The sequence below is a fragment of the Geotrypetes seraphini genome, chromosome 5 (assembly GCF_902459505.1).
Source record: "Geotrypetes seraphini chromosome 5, aGeoSer1.1, whole genome shotgun sequence".
In the NCBI taxonomy this organism is placed as follows: domain Eukaryota; kingdom Metazoa; phylum Chordata; class Amphibia; order Gymnophiona; family Dermophiidae; genus Geotrypetes; species Geotrypetes seraphini.
Window position 1 is genome coordinate 27,893,165 of NC_047088.1, and position 17,741 is coordinate 27,910,905.

A 17,741-nucleotide genomic window follows, 5' to 3' on the forward strand; every position below is an offset into this window, starting at 1 on the left:
AAACGCTTAGCGCATCTTAGTAAAACAGAGGGGTTTGTGTTAAGTGCATGCTAATTGTTAGCATGCATGAATCAGTTAGCACCCCATGATGAATTTCCCCCTAAATGTTGCAATTCTGGGAGTATGATATGATTCAAGAAGCTTACCCCCAAATTCTACACATGGTGTGACCCTGAGATGCACACACAACTTGGCTAAATCCATGTTGGCTTTCTCTCATTAATCCAGTTTATGGAAGAAGCACTGGGAGAGGGAATATGACATATGGAAGGGAGAGAGAGGGCAGACACTGGATGGAAGGGAGAAAGAGAGAGAGAAAGAGGGCGAACAATGGATGGAAGGAAGAGAGGGCAGACTCCGGGTGGAAAGATGAGAGTGAAGATGAGACAAACAGAAACTGGAGATGATAAAAGGTAGAAAAATATTTTTTTTTTGCTTTAGAATAAAATAGTATTGTAGCTGTAATCTTTTTATTGAGCTAATTTTAATACATATTTTTACTAACTTTCAGAAACCAAAACCCCCTTCCTCAGGTCAGGACAGGATATCAGAGGAAGGAGGTTTTAGCCTCTGAAAAATGGTATTCTCATATTTTCCATTTTTTATTTTATTTCTGTTTGTTAATTTGTAAAGTGGTGATTGTTATTTGCCAGTTTTTTCAAATTTACATCTACTGTCTTTTATATTTTGTATTAGGGGACATGTGTCATTGTTTCTGTGGTGTTGCATTGTATGCTGAGTCTGGCTTCTTGGCAGTTCAGTTTTGTCTACATAGTTCTATTTTTAGTTTGTAGATACTTATCCCATGCTTGATGAGGGTCTGTTTATAATAATAATAATAATAATGATAATAACTTTATTTTTATATACCGCCAGCTATCTTGCGACTTCTAGGCGGTTTACAGTAAAAGAGATTGTGAATACAATAAAAGAAAATGTAAATACAATAAAGAGAAGCTTTACGTACAATGAATTAAGGAGTTTAGCAGTGTACATCTCAATACAATAAAGAGAAACTTTACGTACAATGAATTAAAGAGTATAGCAGTCTACATCTGATAATATTAATAATGTTAACAACAGTTTGTGTGTTGCAAGGCCCGGAAGTGCCAAGCTGTTTGCTCAGAAGTAGAAATATTCCGTGACTTGAATAGAGTGTTCGTAGTTAGTGATTAGGGGTTGGGGTTAACAGTTTGCAAGTTTAGTTATGTGATGATGTTACGAGGGGGGTTGATGTTCCGGTTCGTTGCCTAGGTGTTTCAAGAATAGGTAAGTTTTTAGGTGTTTCCTGAATTCTTCATAATTGTTTGTGTGTGCAATGAGTTTTTCTAGGTCTTTACCCCATATGGCTGCTTGATATGATAGCAGTTGTTGATGGTGTCTCTTATATTTGCACCCTCTAGCCGGTGGGGAGACAAATTTCATGTGTGTTTTTCTTTCGTGTCTGTTGGTTGGGAATGAGAAGAGATCTGTGATGTATTTTGGGGCTAGACCATTTAATACTTTGAAGCAGAGACATCCTAGCTTGAACTTTGTGCGCGCCTCCATCGGCAGCCAGTGTAGGAGTCGGTAAGAAGGGGTTATGTGATCGGACTTCTTCAGCCCGAAAATCATCCTGACTGCTGCATTTTGTATCAGTCTGCCCACCCCAATGACCCTCCCCTACCTTTCTCTGTGAATAGATCCCACGTGTCTATCCCATTTGGCCTTAAAATCAGGCACGCTGCTGGCCTCAATGACCTGAAGTGGAAGACTATTCCAGCGATCAACCACCCTTTCAGTGAAGAAGAATTTCCTGGTGTCCCCGTGCAGTTTCCCGCCCCTGATTTTCCACGGATGCCCCCTTGTTGCCGCAGGACCCTTGAAAAAGAAGAAATCTTCTTCCACCTCGATGCGGCCCATGAGATACTTGAATGTCTCGATCATGTCACCCCTCTCTCTGTGTTCCTCGAGTGAGTACAGCTGCAACTTATCCAGCCGTACGGGAGATCCTTGAATCCCGAGACCATCCGGGTGGCCATTCTCTGGACCGACTCCAGTCTCAGCACATCCTTACGGTAATGTGGCCTCCAGAATTGCACACAGTATTCCAGGTGGGGCCTCACCATGGATCTATACAATGGCATAATGACTTCAGGCTTACGGCTGACGAAACTCCTGCGTATGCAACCCATGATTTGCCTTGCCTTGGATGAAGCTTGCTCCACTTGATTGGCAGTCTTCATGTTCTCACTGACGATCACCCCTAAGTCTCGCTCTGCTTCAGTTCTTGTTAGGATCTCGCTATTAAGGGTGTAAGTCTTGCATGGATTTTGGCTGCCCAGGTGCATGACTTTGCATTTTTTGGCACTTAAGCTGAGTTGCCAGGACCTAGACCAGCGCATCATGTTGTCGGATATTGAATTTATGTCTGTTCTGCTTTTGCCCACTACATTGCTTAGTTTGGCGTCATCAGTGAATAATGTTATTTTACCTCGCAGCCCTTTTGCCAAGTCTCTTATAAAGATGTTGAATAGGATCAGGCCCAGGACCGAGCCCTGCGGCACTCCACTGATTACCTCCGTCATTTCGGAGGGGGTGCCGTTCACCACTACTCTCTGAAGCCTACCTCCAAGCCAGTTCCCAACCCATTTCGTCAATGTGTCGCCCAATCCTATAGAACTCATCTTGCTCAGCAACCTGCGGTGTGGTACGCTATCGAATGCTTTACTGAAGTCCAGGTATACGATGTCCAGGGACTCCCCAACATCCAGCTTGGGCTACTTGAACTCCTTTAGTACAATTTGCAATGTGTGTTCTCTCGCTGGACCCAGAATTACAATGTGTACTCCCCCTAGACCCAGAATTACAATGTGACCTAGAATTATAATGTGAGCCAACCCCAGACTCGAAAGTGTGTATACTCTCCCCTGACCCAGATCGGTGTTTACTTACCTTAGTCTCAAAAAAGTATTGGCAGCTTAGCGTGAACTAAAAACGCTAGCGCACCTTCATAAAAGGATCCCTTATTGTGTTAAAATCCAATAAAAATATTTTAAAAATGAAAAATGTTTAGTAGCTTGGAAACAAGAGTGTTTCTAAAACGTAATGCTAAACTTGAACAGTTATAATGGACATTGATACCTGCCGCTATATCTTCACAAACTTCTCATTCCTCAGTGCTCTACTCGAACTTTGAGATCTTCAAATCAAAATCTCTTATTGATTCCGTCTATAAAAGAGTTTTATTACACACGCAAAATAAATTTTGCGGTAACTGCCCCGACATTGTGGAACTCCCTTCCACAACCACTTCGAGACGAACAACACCTTGACAAATTTAAGAAAAACTTAAAAACTTTTTTATTTCGTGATGCATTCTCTTCTATTTAATTTCTCTCTTTTACAAACATTCCATATATTTTATTCCCATCCAACATGTTTTTTTCCCAACCCCTCTTTCTCCTTTTTCTACCTACAATGTAACTTTACCCATCCATTCCCTCTCTCCTCACTGTCAAGTCCGTCTTGTTAATGTCTTTAATGTTCACTATATATTATTTAAATTACTTAATATTTCTTCAATTGTTCCTACCCCTATCTGTCATTTTTAAATCTAATGTAAACCGTCCAGATATTTGCTTGATGGTCGGTATATTAAAATCTAATAAACTTGAAACTTGAAACTTTTGTCTGTCTGGGCTGTTTGATTTCTCACTGAAAAGGCAATAAGCCATGTCCTATATGTTAATGTAAAAAAAAAAAAAAAAAAAAAAAATTCCCTTAGTAGGTTTCAAGGTTCCTGGAATTGTCTAAGAGAAAAGCACTCTTTTACAAAGCTGTGGGAGCGATGCGGTTGCAGTAAACGCACCAAAGCCCTTCACTTCCTATGGGCTTCAGCGCATATACCATGGCAGCATCGCTACCGTGGCTTCGTCAAAGAGTCCCTAAGTTATATGCATGTGATATCCTGAGGGCTGTTCTTGATATGTTTGCAATGATGTCTGTTTTGCTCACAATAAAAAAAATAACCACGTCTTGCTTTATTTGTTGCAGTTTTGTGAACTGAATAAGAACTACATTTTTTTTTTTGGGGGGGGGGGGAGAGCTGGCCTAACATATCACTAGTACAGAGCTGATGTTTGTTTTTTTGTGCGCAATGCAGAACCCAGCGCGCCTCACAAGCTGTATTTTTATTGATGTTCTTTTTAAAAAAAAAATTCTTTATTCATTTTTAAAACTTTAAATAAGTGTAATATAAGATAAAATCATTTTACACTTTAACATCACTTAATATTCTACCAAAGTCTAATACATATCAAATATCCCTCCCTACCACATACCCAACAGTTGTCTTTAAACATATGAAGACATAAAATATCCACACACCCTTCCCAACTTGGACGTGTATGTTCAAAAGGGAACCCCCCCCCAAAAAAAAACCCCTAATATTCATTCTTTACAATACTTTGTTAATGGCTCCCAAACATCCTTAAATTTCTTAAAATGCCCCTGCTGTATGGCTATTACCCACTCCATTTTAAAAATGTGGCATAAAGAACTCCACCACAAATTATAATTCAGCCTGTCCCAATTTTTCCAGTTCTTCATAATATGCTGTATGGCAACCCCTGTCATAATGAGTAAAAGTTTATTATTATTAGGAGATATTTGGATCTTAGCTCTCATTGATGTACCAAATAACACAGTATCATACGATAATGCCACTGGATTCTCCAGTAAATTATTCCCCAAATGGATTTCCAAAAGCTAAGTATCAATGGACAATAGAACAGTAAATGATCTAATGTCCCAGCTTCAAGACAGCAGTGCTTAGAGCTATCTAATTTCTGATGTTCTTTCAATCAAAATAAAAATTAGAACCTCCCCCCCCACACACACACACACAGCACAAGTTTAAAATGTTTGTTTTTTTCAATGTCTTAGATCTATAAAATTGCATAAAATTATCTTTCTGTTTTGAGCAGAGAGATGTGGGGATGAAAATTAAGACTGTGTTGATGGTGAGGAAACAGGGATGAAAAATGCCGGGATGGTGACGGGATGGGGATAAATCTTTGTCCCCAAGTCACTCTTTACTTGTGACCTGGATTGGCCACTGTGAAGTCAGAATACTGGGCTAGATGGACCCCCTGGTCTGACCCAACAAGGCTATTCTTAGGTGCTTATATAGTGATTGGGTTTCTACACCCCAAGAACATTCCATCACTGGTGGAGCTAACCTATGGAGTCAGAGGGGCAGGGCTCAGGCAAGGAGGTGGCAGAACAATTCAGGGAGACCCTGAGTAAGAGATGGAGAGATACTCTCAGGGTGTTCTAAGTCAGACTATAGTGTTTTAAGTGATTTTAAGTGGTGCGATAATTGGTCATGCTACTAAAAACCAATTAAGAACTCATTTAAAAAATTAGGCATTAGGGGAGATGGATGGGAGGGGGGAGGTCCGGGGGGATGGGACTCGAGGGCAATATTTCACTAGCTGGGTAGCCCGTAAGAGTTGGGTCACAGCATTTTGCTAAGTTTCTGTTGCAGGTCATTGTCCTCGAGCACCCAGTGTCTTTGTAACTGGTTCATTTCGAGCTAGTCTTGTTGAGACTGACTGCTTGTTTAATCACGATGGTTTGGGGGAGGAAGGGGTTTTAGGGTTGAAGTTCTAAACTGGTCAACTGGATGTACTTGCTATGCGGTTCTGACATTACTTTGGTCGAGGTTGGGTTTTTTTTTCGCGTTTCTCAGGTATGTCTTTGTTTACCAATAAAAAATGTTTTGAAAGTAAAAAAAAAAAATTAGGCATCAGGACCACAGCGGAACGCGATCTAGGGGTGATCATTAGCGAGGACATGAAGGTTGCCAATCAAGTGGAGAAGGCTTCCTCCAGAGCAAGACAAATGATGGGGTGTATCCGCAGAAGTTTCGTCAGCAGGAGACCTGAAGTTATGATGCCGTTGTACAGAGCCATGGTGAGGCCCCACTTGGAGTACTGTGTTCAGTTTTGGAGACCATACTACCGAAAGGACGTACTGAGGATCGAGTCGGTTCAGCGAACGGCCACCAGAATGGTCACGGGGCTCAAGGATCTCACGTATGAAGAAAGACTAAAGAAATTGCGGCTGTACTCACTTGAGGAAAGAAGAGAACGGGGGGATATGATTGAAACGTATAAGTACATCACGGGACGCATTGAATCAGAAGATGATATCTTCTGGCTCATAGGACCCTCAACCACCAGAGGGCACCTGCTGAAAATCAGGGGAGGGAAGTTTCATGGCGACTCCAGGAAGTACTTCTTCACCAAAAGAGTGGTGGATCATTGGAACAGACTCCCACTCCAGGTGATAACGGCCAGCAGCGTGACGGATTTTAAGAAAAAATGGGATACTCACATGGGATCTTTAAGGGAGTAAATTTAAGGGGGGGGATACTTGGAATGGGCAGACTTGGTGGGCTATAGCCCTTTTCTGCCGCTTTTTTCTATGTTTCTATGTTTCTATGTTTATGTGCCCTCCAGGACTGGAAGTGGGCATGTTTAGGGGTGGCGCTAGACTTCAAAATCACTAGGCGCCACTGGTCACGACACTATAAGGACCCCAGGCACCGGAAATGAAGGACTGTAATCAATGGCCTAGTAAGGGTAGGAGGCACCCAGGGTGGTGGCACTCCCGCACCCTCCTCTCTGCACCCCTGCTCCTTCTGTGCCCCCGGCTCCTTCTCGCCCCCCCATTCTACACTTGCATTCTCTCTCCCCTTACCTCTAAATCTTTGCCAGCGCAAGTGGCTTTTCTCCAGCATGCTCTTCACGCCAGCGTTGGGTTTCCCTCTGATGTCACTTCCTGGCCCCGTGACCCGGAAATGATTTAGAAGGGAACCAGGCTGGCAGGAGCATCAGGCATTAGCGAAGATCTACAGAGATACGGAGTGTGTGTGTATGTGGGGAAAGGATGGAGTGAGCGTGGCATGGTGGGGCGGAGAGGTGCCAGCGCCCCCACTGACACAGAGCCCTGGGCGGTCTGCCCCCCCCTCCTTTCTACGCCACTGACTGTAATATCCCAGCCTGCATTTTCAGTGCCTAAGATCCTTGCTGGCCATAATTCTGCAAGCAATACCTGTCTGTGATTGGCAAGCAGCAGGCACCCATTTTTTAGCTGCCGCCATATGGCTCCAGAAAAGGGAGGTAAGGAAGTTGAAGGATTAGCAGAATATTATATGGATTTTTATCTTATGGATTGGTTGGATTGTAACTTTTTTGTATTTTTTGGTTTTTGTTTTTTCGTGTGGGGATTTTTGAATGGTTGGGAAACACTGAGCACTTGATTGGACTTGAAGCAGAAACCGGGGCTCCTTAACAACAAAGCACACCAGCTGAGATAAGTACTCCTCTACTTATACACTTATATAAATTTATAGCTTTAGCTTTAGCTTTTTGAAATCTTTAAAAATTATAGTGGTAGGAAGAGAGGAGTGCTATGATGGATTTAAGCCAGAACTGGTAGAGTCCCGTGCTCTTCATGCCTTGAAGTTCTGAATGGCTTTCACTGAGCACTATTATTGAATATTTATACTCTTAATATATTTTATTAAAACATTAGATTTTCTTTTTTGTAGACGGTGTTAACTAGAACAGAAAATTTATATTTATATATTTATAATTCCCAAGAATATTGAGTGTGTTGATCCAGAAAAAGGAGGCCAGATTGAGACATAAGAACATAAGCAATGCCTCCGCTGGGTCAGACCTGGGGTCCATCATGCCCAGCAGCCCGCTCACGTGGTGGGCCAACAGGTCCAGGACCTGTGCAGTAATCCTCTATCTAAACCCCTTTATCCCCTTTTCTAGCAGGTAATTGGCCAATCCTTTCTTGAACCCCAGTACCGTACTCTGCCCTATTACGCTCTCTGGAAGCGCATTCCAGGTGTCCACCACACGTTGGGTAAAGAAGAACGTGTGGTGGACACCTGGAATGCGGGTTTTACTTCCATTGTTTTCAATGTAAGTAAAACCCATATCTCAATCTATCCTGTTTATTTCCATTGCTTTCAATAGAAGTAAAGCAATCCGTCCTCCATTTTCTGGAGCCAAATGGCAGCCCTAGGCTTACAGAATCAGCCCCAATGTGTTTCCAAACGGTGCCTATTGACAGGAGAGAGGCCTGTTTACAAAAAGACTGAACAAATCAGGGGTTGCCAGTCTGATCCACAGCTGTCTCAGAGACAGAGAGTACCTTAAAGGTGGGCGGATTAATCATCAGGGAGACCTGCTTCTGATCCTCCGACAGAGAGAGAGAGAGTACAGCTGCTGCCTCAAGAGAGTTCTTGTTGGGGAAAGGACCAGAAGCTGGAAGCAGTGGAGCTGGTGAGTGATAATATCTTAATGGAATAGGAGATAGATAGAACTCAACCAAAGGAAAACATAAATGCTAGCGAGCATACGTAGAATCACACGGAGTCCATGGGCGTGATAAAGGAAACTGAAGGGAAAATATAACGTAGAGAAATTAATGGCTATCTAGAGAGAGTGGAAAAATACTGGGTTTAACCACTGTCCAATTGTAACTGGTGACGGAGAGGACTACTGGCTAATATCAAGGAGGATAAAGGCACCATCAAAGAGAATAATATTGTTACAACTGTTCCATTTTGGAGTGCTGACGGAATGGCTGCTGATGCTTCATTGACTAAAATGAGTTCTAATCGAATCTTATCTATTCTTTGGCCTTTACCTAATTGTATGGCTGCATATGTATACAGTATTTAAAATTGTCTACCTAGATGCTTTTAGTCTTCTCTGCGTCTATGTTTTACATTTATAAATCATTTGTTCTGTAAAATCTCATTGTATTTTATTTAATCACTTGTTATATGTTCAACTTCAATTAAAAAAAAAAAATTTTTAATGAAAAGATTGTTACAACGATCCAGTCTGTGAAGCACTGTGAAAAAAGAAAAGTTCAGAAGAGACGGAGCGTTACCAGTTCATTGAAACAATTTCATTATTTCTGTAACGGCTTCTCTGTGTTTTTACGGACTTGTTGCCTCATTGCTTTTTTGTCTCTTCTGTTTGTATATACATGAACATTACTGAAGAGCCCATTAAGAGGAAGTTTCATTAGAAGAGACTCTCAGTCACTCTTTTTGCCTTTTATTATGACTAGCTAACTAACTCCCCCCATCCTTTTTTTTACAAAACTACGAAAGCGTTTTTTAACGCAGGCCGGCACTCACAGAATTCCTATGAGTGGCAGGAGCAGCGCACAGCATTCAGTGTGCCGGCCTGCGCTAAAAACCGCTTTCGCAGTTTTGTAAAATGCATTTATTTTTAGTATTTATATACCACTTATAGTCTAAGTGGTTTACTTTCAGGTACTTAAGCATTTTTCCCTGTCTGTCCTGGTGGGCTCACACTCTATGTAATGTACCTGGGGCAATAGGGGATTAAGTGACTTGCCCAGGGTCACAAGGAGCAGAGTGGGATTTGAACTCACAACCTCGGAGTGCTGAGGCTGCAGCTGTAACCACTGCACCACACACTCTCCAGTAATATACATGGGTATCAGGAGAGGGCAGATAACCATTTTGGTATTGTTTTGATTGATCACAGGGCCAGCTTAAAGGACTGCAGCACCCTGAACCAACTTTTGCATTGGTACTCTCAACCCCTACAGGGTGCTGAGGCTGTAGCTCTAACCACTACTCTCAGAGCCTCTTAATGGTCTGTGTGTCTTCAGAGAGAAATTTGGGGAGAACTGAAGTGCATTTTGGCCAAAGACACCACCAAATTGTTTGTGCAATGGCCTCTGGGGGTATCACTTAGCCCCTCTAATTTGAGGAATACATTACAAGCATTTTAATTTATCATCATTTTTCCGAGATCATATTTTCATTTTGAAGAGGAGAGAAAATGAATAATGTTTCAGTTAAGTAAAAGTAAATTAAACATTAGAATTAACATAAGAAATGCCCTACTGGGACAGCCCAAAGGTCCATCATGGCTAGTATCCTGTTTCCAACAGTGGCCAATCCAGGTCCCAAGTACCAGGCAGAAACCCAAATAGTAGCAACATTCCAGAGCTGATATTGTGATGTCATAATGCCTCCTTCCACCAACACCTAAGAGCCAACCTCATCAGTGATGTCACAATGGCTTCATTATCCTATACTTGGCTCACATAAAAACATAAGACCATAAGCATTGACATACTGGGACAGACTGAAGGTCCATAAGCCCAGTATCCTTTTTCCAACAGTGACCATCTCATGTCCCAAGTACCTAGCAAGATCCCAAGTAGTAAACAGATTTTATGCTGCTTATCCTAGGAATAAGCAGTGGATTTCCCCAAGCCATCTCAATAATGACCTATGGACTTCTCTTTTAGGAAATTATCCAAACGTTTTATAAACCCTGCTAAGCTAAGTGATTTCACCACATTCTCCAGCAACGAATTCCAGAGTATAATTACGTATTTCAGAGTGTTTTCTGTTCAGTTATTTAACTTGATTAATGAGCTAAGCTAGCAGATACAGCCTAATTCTGCAGCTTTGTAGTCTCTATGAGCTTGTAGATTTATGAACAATTGATAAGCACTTACCCCAACTCTGAGCAGTCCGGCCCATAAATTCTCCTTTCTCAGGATTCCATATAAATGTCTTTATTTCTTGTTTTCTCTCCGCCCAGGTTTTCTTAGTCACACCTTGCTTGCCCTCTTCACTTTCCTCATCTGACTCCTCTCGCCTTTCTTCGTCATTTTTCCCCTGAAATAGTTTAATTTCAGTTCATTTCAGTTCTTCTACTGTATACCGTGCCCCTAATATAGAGGTTTTGCCTAATGTGCTTTACACATAAAAAATAAAATAAATTAAATTAAAATCACAAATATGATATATAAGTATGTTACTGTTGAATCTGCACATTCCAATTTGTTATCAAATTACTGTTGAATCTGCTGTTTTGCTCTCTCAACCTGTTTTACTTTGTTATAGTCATTTTAGTCTGTCTTTGCAAATCCTATACACCACAGTTTGTGACGACAATGGCATTGAGAGAATTAAATGAATTTAAAATATAGTTAAAAGAAAGCACAAATTTTATACGTCTGCCTCATAACCAAGACAAGTTCAATAACTCTTAGGGCTCCTTTTATGAAGCCGCATTAGCGGTTTAACGCACATAATAGCACACACTAATTTTCTGGCCGTGCTAGCCGCTACCGCCTCCTCTTGAGCAGGCGGTAGTTTTTCAGCTAGTGCAGGGGTTAGTGCGTGCTAAAAAGGTGCGTGTGATAAAGCCGCTAATGTGGCTTCGTAAAAGGAGCCTTTAGTTATATAAATACGGAGGTGATTCCAGGAAAGATGGCTAGATCTCTTGGAAAGATGTCTCTTCAAGGACTGTGCATCATTGTGGGAGATAAATATTTTTAATAAATAAATAGATGGAGGCTATGAATGACAAAGTGACAAAATTCATCACCGTTCCCGTCCCCGCGGATAACCGTCCCCGCGGAAGCCATCCCCATGTCATTCTTTAAGGAGAGAGGGTAGAATCAGAGTCTGAATGGGCACAACCACTCAACAAAGAGCAGCAACATTCCAGAGCTGAGACTGTGATGTCATAATGCCTCATTCCACCAATGCCTAAGAGCCAACCTCATCAGTGATGTCACAATGGCTTCATTATCCTATACTTGGCTCACATAAGAATCGGAATATGAATAGGCACAACCACTGACCCTTAAGCCTTGCATTGAAGAATGCTGGGGTAGAAGGATTAGGGTTACCAGACTTCCGGATTTATCCGGACAAGTCCTGATTGGAAAATGGGCGATCAAGGGGAAAAACACGCGGTGAGCCATTTTGCGCATCGGGTCGGTAAAAGCGATCGTCGCTAAAGCTCCTTGGATTTCACTCCCAATCAACCAGGGCCACCCACGGGTCAAATTGAGAGCCTATGAGGGACAGAGAAAAATGCCTGTATATAAAGTGCCCAGCATGGCACACATCTAGTGTTGCTATAGACATAATGAGTTGTTTAAAATCAGAGAGTACCTTATCAGTGGCATAGCAAAGGTAGGAGGCAACTGGGGTGGTGGTACCCCCCAATTCCCTCCTTTCCCCCCCCCACACCTTCTGCTCCCCCATTAACCTCAAATATCCCATCCTCAAAAGAAAACCCACTTCACCATGAAACAATTAAGACTCATCAGGCCATACTTCCATCAGCATCATTTTGCCCTCATTGTCCAGATGATGATATTCTCCCAACTGGATTACTGCAACTCCATCTACTTGGGAATCAACACCACCCTTACACACAAAATGCAGCTCATTCAAAACACGGCAGTTTGGCTCATTTTCGGCCTGAAAAATTATGACTCGATCTCAGCATACCTCAAACAACTCCACTGGCTACCCATCCCAGCCCGAATAAAATTCAAAACATCCTGCATCCTGCATCATATCATCTACGGAAACTCAGATGTCCTTCTCATCAAACTGCTATCCGACGCATGGTCTGCCTCTCGCAGACTACTTAACAGGATCCAATTGAACCTCCCCCTCAACGAAAAACTTCAAGTACAGAAGAATCTTCCAAACCATGTTCACCTTCCTGGGAGTCAAAATCTGGAATGATCTCGCAGAGTCAATAAGAACAGAAGCCAACCACGCCCAGTTCCAGAAAAAAACTGAAAACTCTTCTCTTTGACAATTAATTTTATAAGATCGCCTTACACACCTGTTCTTCTTCTTAGCTCGATTAGGTTTCCTCTTCCTTTCTCCCACTTTCCTCCTTACTTCCCCTCTGCCCTATCTACCCTATTCCTTTTCAAGTCGCCTAGAGCCTGTTTACGTTTGTGCGACTCACAAATACTAGATTAGATTTTCAAGATATCCCTAATGAATATGCATGAAAGAGGTTTGCATGTCTACTACCTCCATTATATACAAATCTCGCTCATGTATACTCAGCATAGATATCTTGAAAACCGGCCTGTTGGCAGCCATGAAAGAGTGTGAGTGAAGACCGAGGCTATTTCTTGTTATACAGCACAGTTAAGAAAATTAGTAGAATGCTGACTCTAAAGAGGAACCAAGTGACACATTTAGGGACTTTTACAAACCCACGGTAGTGATGCTGCTGCGGTAAATGCAGCGAAGCCCATGGGAATCAAATGGGCTTTGGTGCATCGCTACCGCCACTTTGCAAAAGGGGCCCTTAGAGACAGTTTAGTATGTGGTGAAAGCACACTAAAAGCCTCTTAACTGAGGAAAGCATTGTTTCAAAAGGGCCGCAGAAACTGGAGTAGTAATGGAGACTGCTGCTAGTAGAATTACAATGAAGAGGTCAAACGGAAAGAGATAAACCAGCTGCAGAGCAGCACAAAATATGACCCAGACAAGAGAAAAGAGAGGCCCTGCAAAAGTCAGGAACATGCTACACATATGTTTCCAAGTTTATTTAATCTTTGATATACCGTTAATCAAAACATAACCTAAACGGTTTACAATGATCAAATATTATTAAAATAACATTAAAGATAAAGATAAAAATAGAGGGGACAACAAAACATACAGACTTACTGGTACCAAAGGGAAAAAGTGGGAAAGGTGAGAGATTAAATACGAGAAAATAAAATCTTAAGAGGGAGGGAAGGGCTTAACACACTGGAATAGGGTAGGAGTCGCTTCAAAAGAAGCATTTCAGTTCGGTAATGCTGGCTGCATAGAAGCTGTTTGGGCTTTTATTGAAATGAAATGTAGGCGTCTTTAAAGAGGAATGTTTTCAGTTTAGATTTGAACTTTTCGAGAGATGTTTCTAGCCTAAGGTCTGACGGAAGGGCACTCCATAGAGTGGGAGCAGTGACCGAGAAGATAGTTTTGAAGGGTGTGTCAAGAAATAATTCACATATACTGTAGACGAGACTGAAAGCAGATTTTGAGTAATAGAACGCGGATTCCGGGTAGGAGCATATGGAATAAAAAGTTTATCGATAAATGCAGGTAAGTTGGACTGCTTGCTTTTAAAAGCTGTGGATACTGATGTTCTGGAATTGGTTTATTGTACACTCTTACACATAAAACCATAAAAATGCAATGATAAAAGTCCAAATGGACCCTACACGGTCTGTGTTTCGGCGAACACGCCTTCCTCAGGGATCCAATGGTTTTGCAAACGCACATATAAAGAATTGGACTGAAAACAGTCTTTTGTCTTTAAAACATATGAGCAAAGACCACCGCAGACAAGCTTACATGTTTAAAGACAATAGACTGTTTTCAGTCCAATTCTTTATATGTGCGTTTGCAAACCATTAGACCCCTGAGGAAGGTGTGTTCGCCGAAACACGGATCGTGTAGGGTCCGGTTGGATTTTTATCACTGTATTTTTTATCATTTGTACTTTTTTAATTGAATTTTCATGGTTTTATATGTCAGTGTATAATAAATTGTCTCCAAAACATCTGTATCCACAGTTTGTTTTTGTTTTCATCAGTGGATTGTTTTCACTGTGGATCATTGGTCTCCCCATTTTTCTTTGTTGTGTGGTGTTCTTTGCTCACATGTTTAAAGACAATAGACTGTTTTCAGTCCAATTCTTTATATGTGAGTTTGCAAACCATTGGACCCCTGAGGAAGGTGTGTTCACTGAAACACGGACCATGTAGGTCGGTTTGAACTTTTATCATTGCATTTTTATGGTTTTATGTGTAAGAGTGTCCAATAAATGAATTCCAGAACATCAGTATCCATAGCTTTTTGTTTTTATCGGTGGATTGTTTTCACTGTGAATCATTGGGTATTCTTTTTTTCTTTGTTGTGCTGCTTTAAAATATTAACAGAAGTGTTTTGTAGGTGATGCGGTGAGGAACGGGTAGCCTTCAAGTTGCCATTTTAAAGATGGATATTATAGAAAATGTATCAAAAAGGGTCATTGAGGAGTGAAGAAATATAATCAATTCCTTTCTGGCAGAAATTCACCCTAGTAACTGACCACCAAGCCGTGGTGGCCATTTTACAACCCCCCAAAAAGGGGGTTTCTGTGATAGAAGTAGCCTGAATGCAGTATTAGCGGTGGCATAACGAGTGAGGTTGGCAAGGTGGGATGGTGGTGCCCAGCATCACCATGCCGTGTGTCAGAAGGGAGCTGAGGCCAGCGTGAGCAGCCGGTGGAAGACGTTGCTCCTGCTGGTGAACATTTAAAGAGGTACGCGGGGGGGTGGAGAGGTGCCAGCGCTCCCGCGAAGATGGCACCTGAGATGGTATGCTCCCCCTAGCCTCCTTACTACGCCATGGAGCATTTATAAAGAATAAAACCAGCTGGCTATGAATATGATATTGTGTAGAAAGAACTGTTGCGCACACAAATGCTGATGGGCTGTCACATCTTTCAGTGCCAGTAGACAACAACTCGTATGAAAGTACATTATCCCCCTAATTCTATTAACTTGCGTGCACATATTGTAGAATACCAACTAAAGCAGGGATCTCAAAGTCCCTCCTTGAGGGCCACAATCCAGTCGGGTTTTCAGGATTTCCCCAATGAATATGCATTGAAAGCAGTGCATGCACATAGATCTCATGCATAATCATTGGGGAAATCCTGAAAACCCGACTGGATTGCGGCCCTCAAGGAGGGACTTTGAGACCCCTGAACTAAAGGTAGTGTGAAGGAGTAAGGCATTATCTTCCGCTAATGCTACCATTCCACCTCCACACAGCAGGAGCTGCCAAACCAAGACTACATGTCCCAGACTGCTCTGGGCTTTACAGCTCAATGCTTAGCCACCTTAACAAGGTAAACCTGCTGAGTCGGGGGGGGGGGGGGGGGGTTCAGCAGGGAGGTGGCTATCCGCCACAAAGGAGAATCACTGGGGAGAAGTCCCCACGAGAGAAAAAAGTCTCTGAGGAAGGAAGAAGTCTCGGGGAGAGAGAGGTTTCCACTTCCCTGGCTGTAGGTTTGGGGCGTGTGCAAGAGCCTCCAGGGGTAACTGGTCTCTACCGAAGCAGGGTAAGCCAAGCCCCATAAGGAAAATAAGGAAGTGACTTAAGGCTATGAAAAGTAAGCAGCTGTTTGTGCCTTTCCCAAGTCTGTGAGGAAACAGGTCTCTAGAAAAATAAAAGCGGTCTTGCGGTTGCACCTTTTTACAGTGGCTGTTTTGAGTACATGTGGGCAGTGCCGGTCCGGGTGAGTCTGGACGGGACTCTGCCACAGGCAATTACGCGTTTAACTGCAACTTAGTGCCAGTGTAATATCCCTTATTAGTTGTCAATTCCAATTAAGAGCTAATTTAACAATTAAGCTCGTATGCATGCAGGTTACTGACAGCAGTTAGGCACAAACATGTACGCCAGTTATTGAGCTTGCATAAGTGCTCACATCTAAAACTAGGCACGCATCTGTGGACTTAGGCTAGTACGCCACCTAATCTCACCAGATGCTACTTAGTGCATATGTTTTATTGTCATGTCTATATTGTAATTTATGTAAATTATGTCATCTCTGTCCTGTCTCGATTATGGATGTACTTTGTAACCCGTTCTGGGCTCCTTTGGGAGGACGGGCTAAAAAATTGAATAAATAAATGTTCTATAAAGGTAATCAAGGGATGTAACATAAGAACATAAGAACATAAGCAGTGCCTCCGCCGGGTCAGACCATAGGTCCATCACGCCCAGCAGTCCGCTCCCGCGGCGGCCCAAACAGGTCACGACCTGTCCAAATCACCAGAAGGGGCCCCCATGCCACCTTGGTTTCCTATTGCGTCCTATCTTCCCATCAAAGTCCTAGCCCTCCGGTCTTGCACATGCACGACCTGGTCGGGTTTCTATACTTATTTTCTGGTTAGCTTTCTCAGTATCCCACGATCCCTTTATCCCTCAGGAATCCGTCCAGTCTCTGTTTGAATCCTTGTACCGTACTCTGCCCAATCACGTCCTCCGGTAGCGCATTCCAAGTGTCCACGACCCTTTGGGTGAAAAAAAACTTCCTTGCATTCGTTTTGAACCTATCTCCCTTCAGTTTCTCCGAATGCCCCCTCGTACCTGTTGTCCCCTTCAGCCTGAAGAATCTGTCCCTATCCACCCTCTCTATGCCCCTCATGATCTTGAAGGTCTCTATCATATCACCCCTGAGCCTCCTTTTTTCCAGAGAGAAGAGCCCCAGCCTATCCAACCTCTCGGCATATGGGCATATGTAAGAGAGACAAATGATCTACAATGCCAAAACTAGTGTGTAAAGCAAAAACAGTTTAAATAAAACATAAAAAGAAAAACATGCTTTACATGGCCACGTTTCGCTTGAAGGCTGCATCACACAAACAACATACTTCTCTCTAGAGCAGCGGATCGCAAACTGTGCGCCGCGGCAAGATTCCAGGTGTGCCGCGAGTTGCAGGCGAGGAGGAGAGGCGCCGGCTGACTGCTTACAGGATGCGCCTCTCCCCCTCGCTGGCGCCTCTGGACCTTCTCCTCACCTCTCCTTCTGCAGCATCCCCCCCCCCCCCCACATCCGCGGAAATAGGAGGCTCAGGGCTAGAGGACATCCGTACATGCAGGTGACATCATTGTGTTGAAATCCGTGCCTTTCTAGGTGCCCTCCAGCTGCGGTCACGAGATTAGTGCGCCGCACCTCAAAAAGTTTGCGACACACTGCTCCAGAGTAACAACTACAGTATGAGGTACACTACTCCCTCCGCATTCACGGTTTCAGCATTCGCGGTTTCGATTATTCACGTTTTTTAGCTTGCTGGCTCCT

The 17,741-nt window shown here is 42.8% G+C and overlaps 1 protein-coding gene across 3 annotated transcripts in view; it reads right to left on the reverse strand.

The window, feature by feature from the left end:
- The window catches only part of ATP1B4 (ATPase Na+/K+ transporting family member beta 4), a 103,577-nt gene that overhangs the window by 68,923 nt on the left and 16,913 nt on the right, over positions 1-17,741 (reverse strand). For all 3 annotated transcript variants that reach the window (XM_033944651.1, XM_033944649.1, XM_033944650.1), the window contains exon 4: positions 10,582-10,744. In XM_033944651.1, coding sequence (XP_033800542.1) covers positions 10,582-10,744 — 163 coding nt within the window. The remainder of the gene's footprint in view (positions 1-10,581; positions 10,745-17,741) is intronic.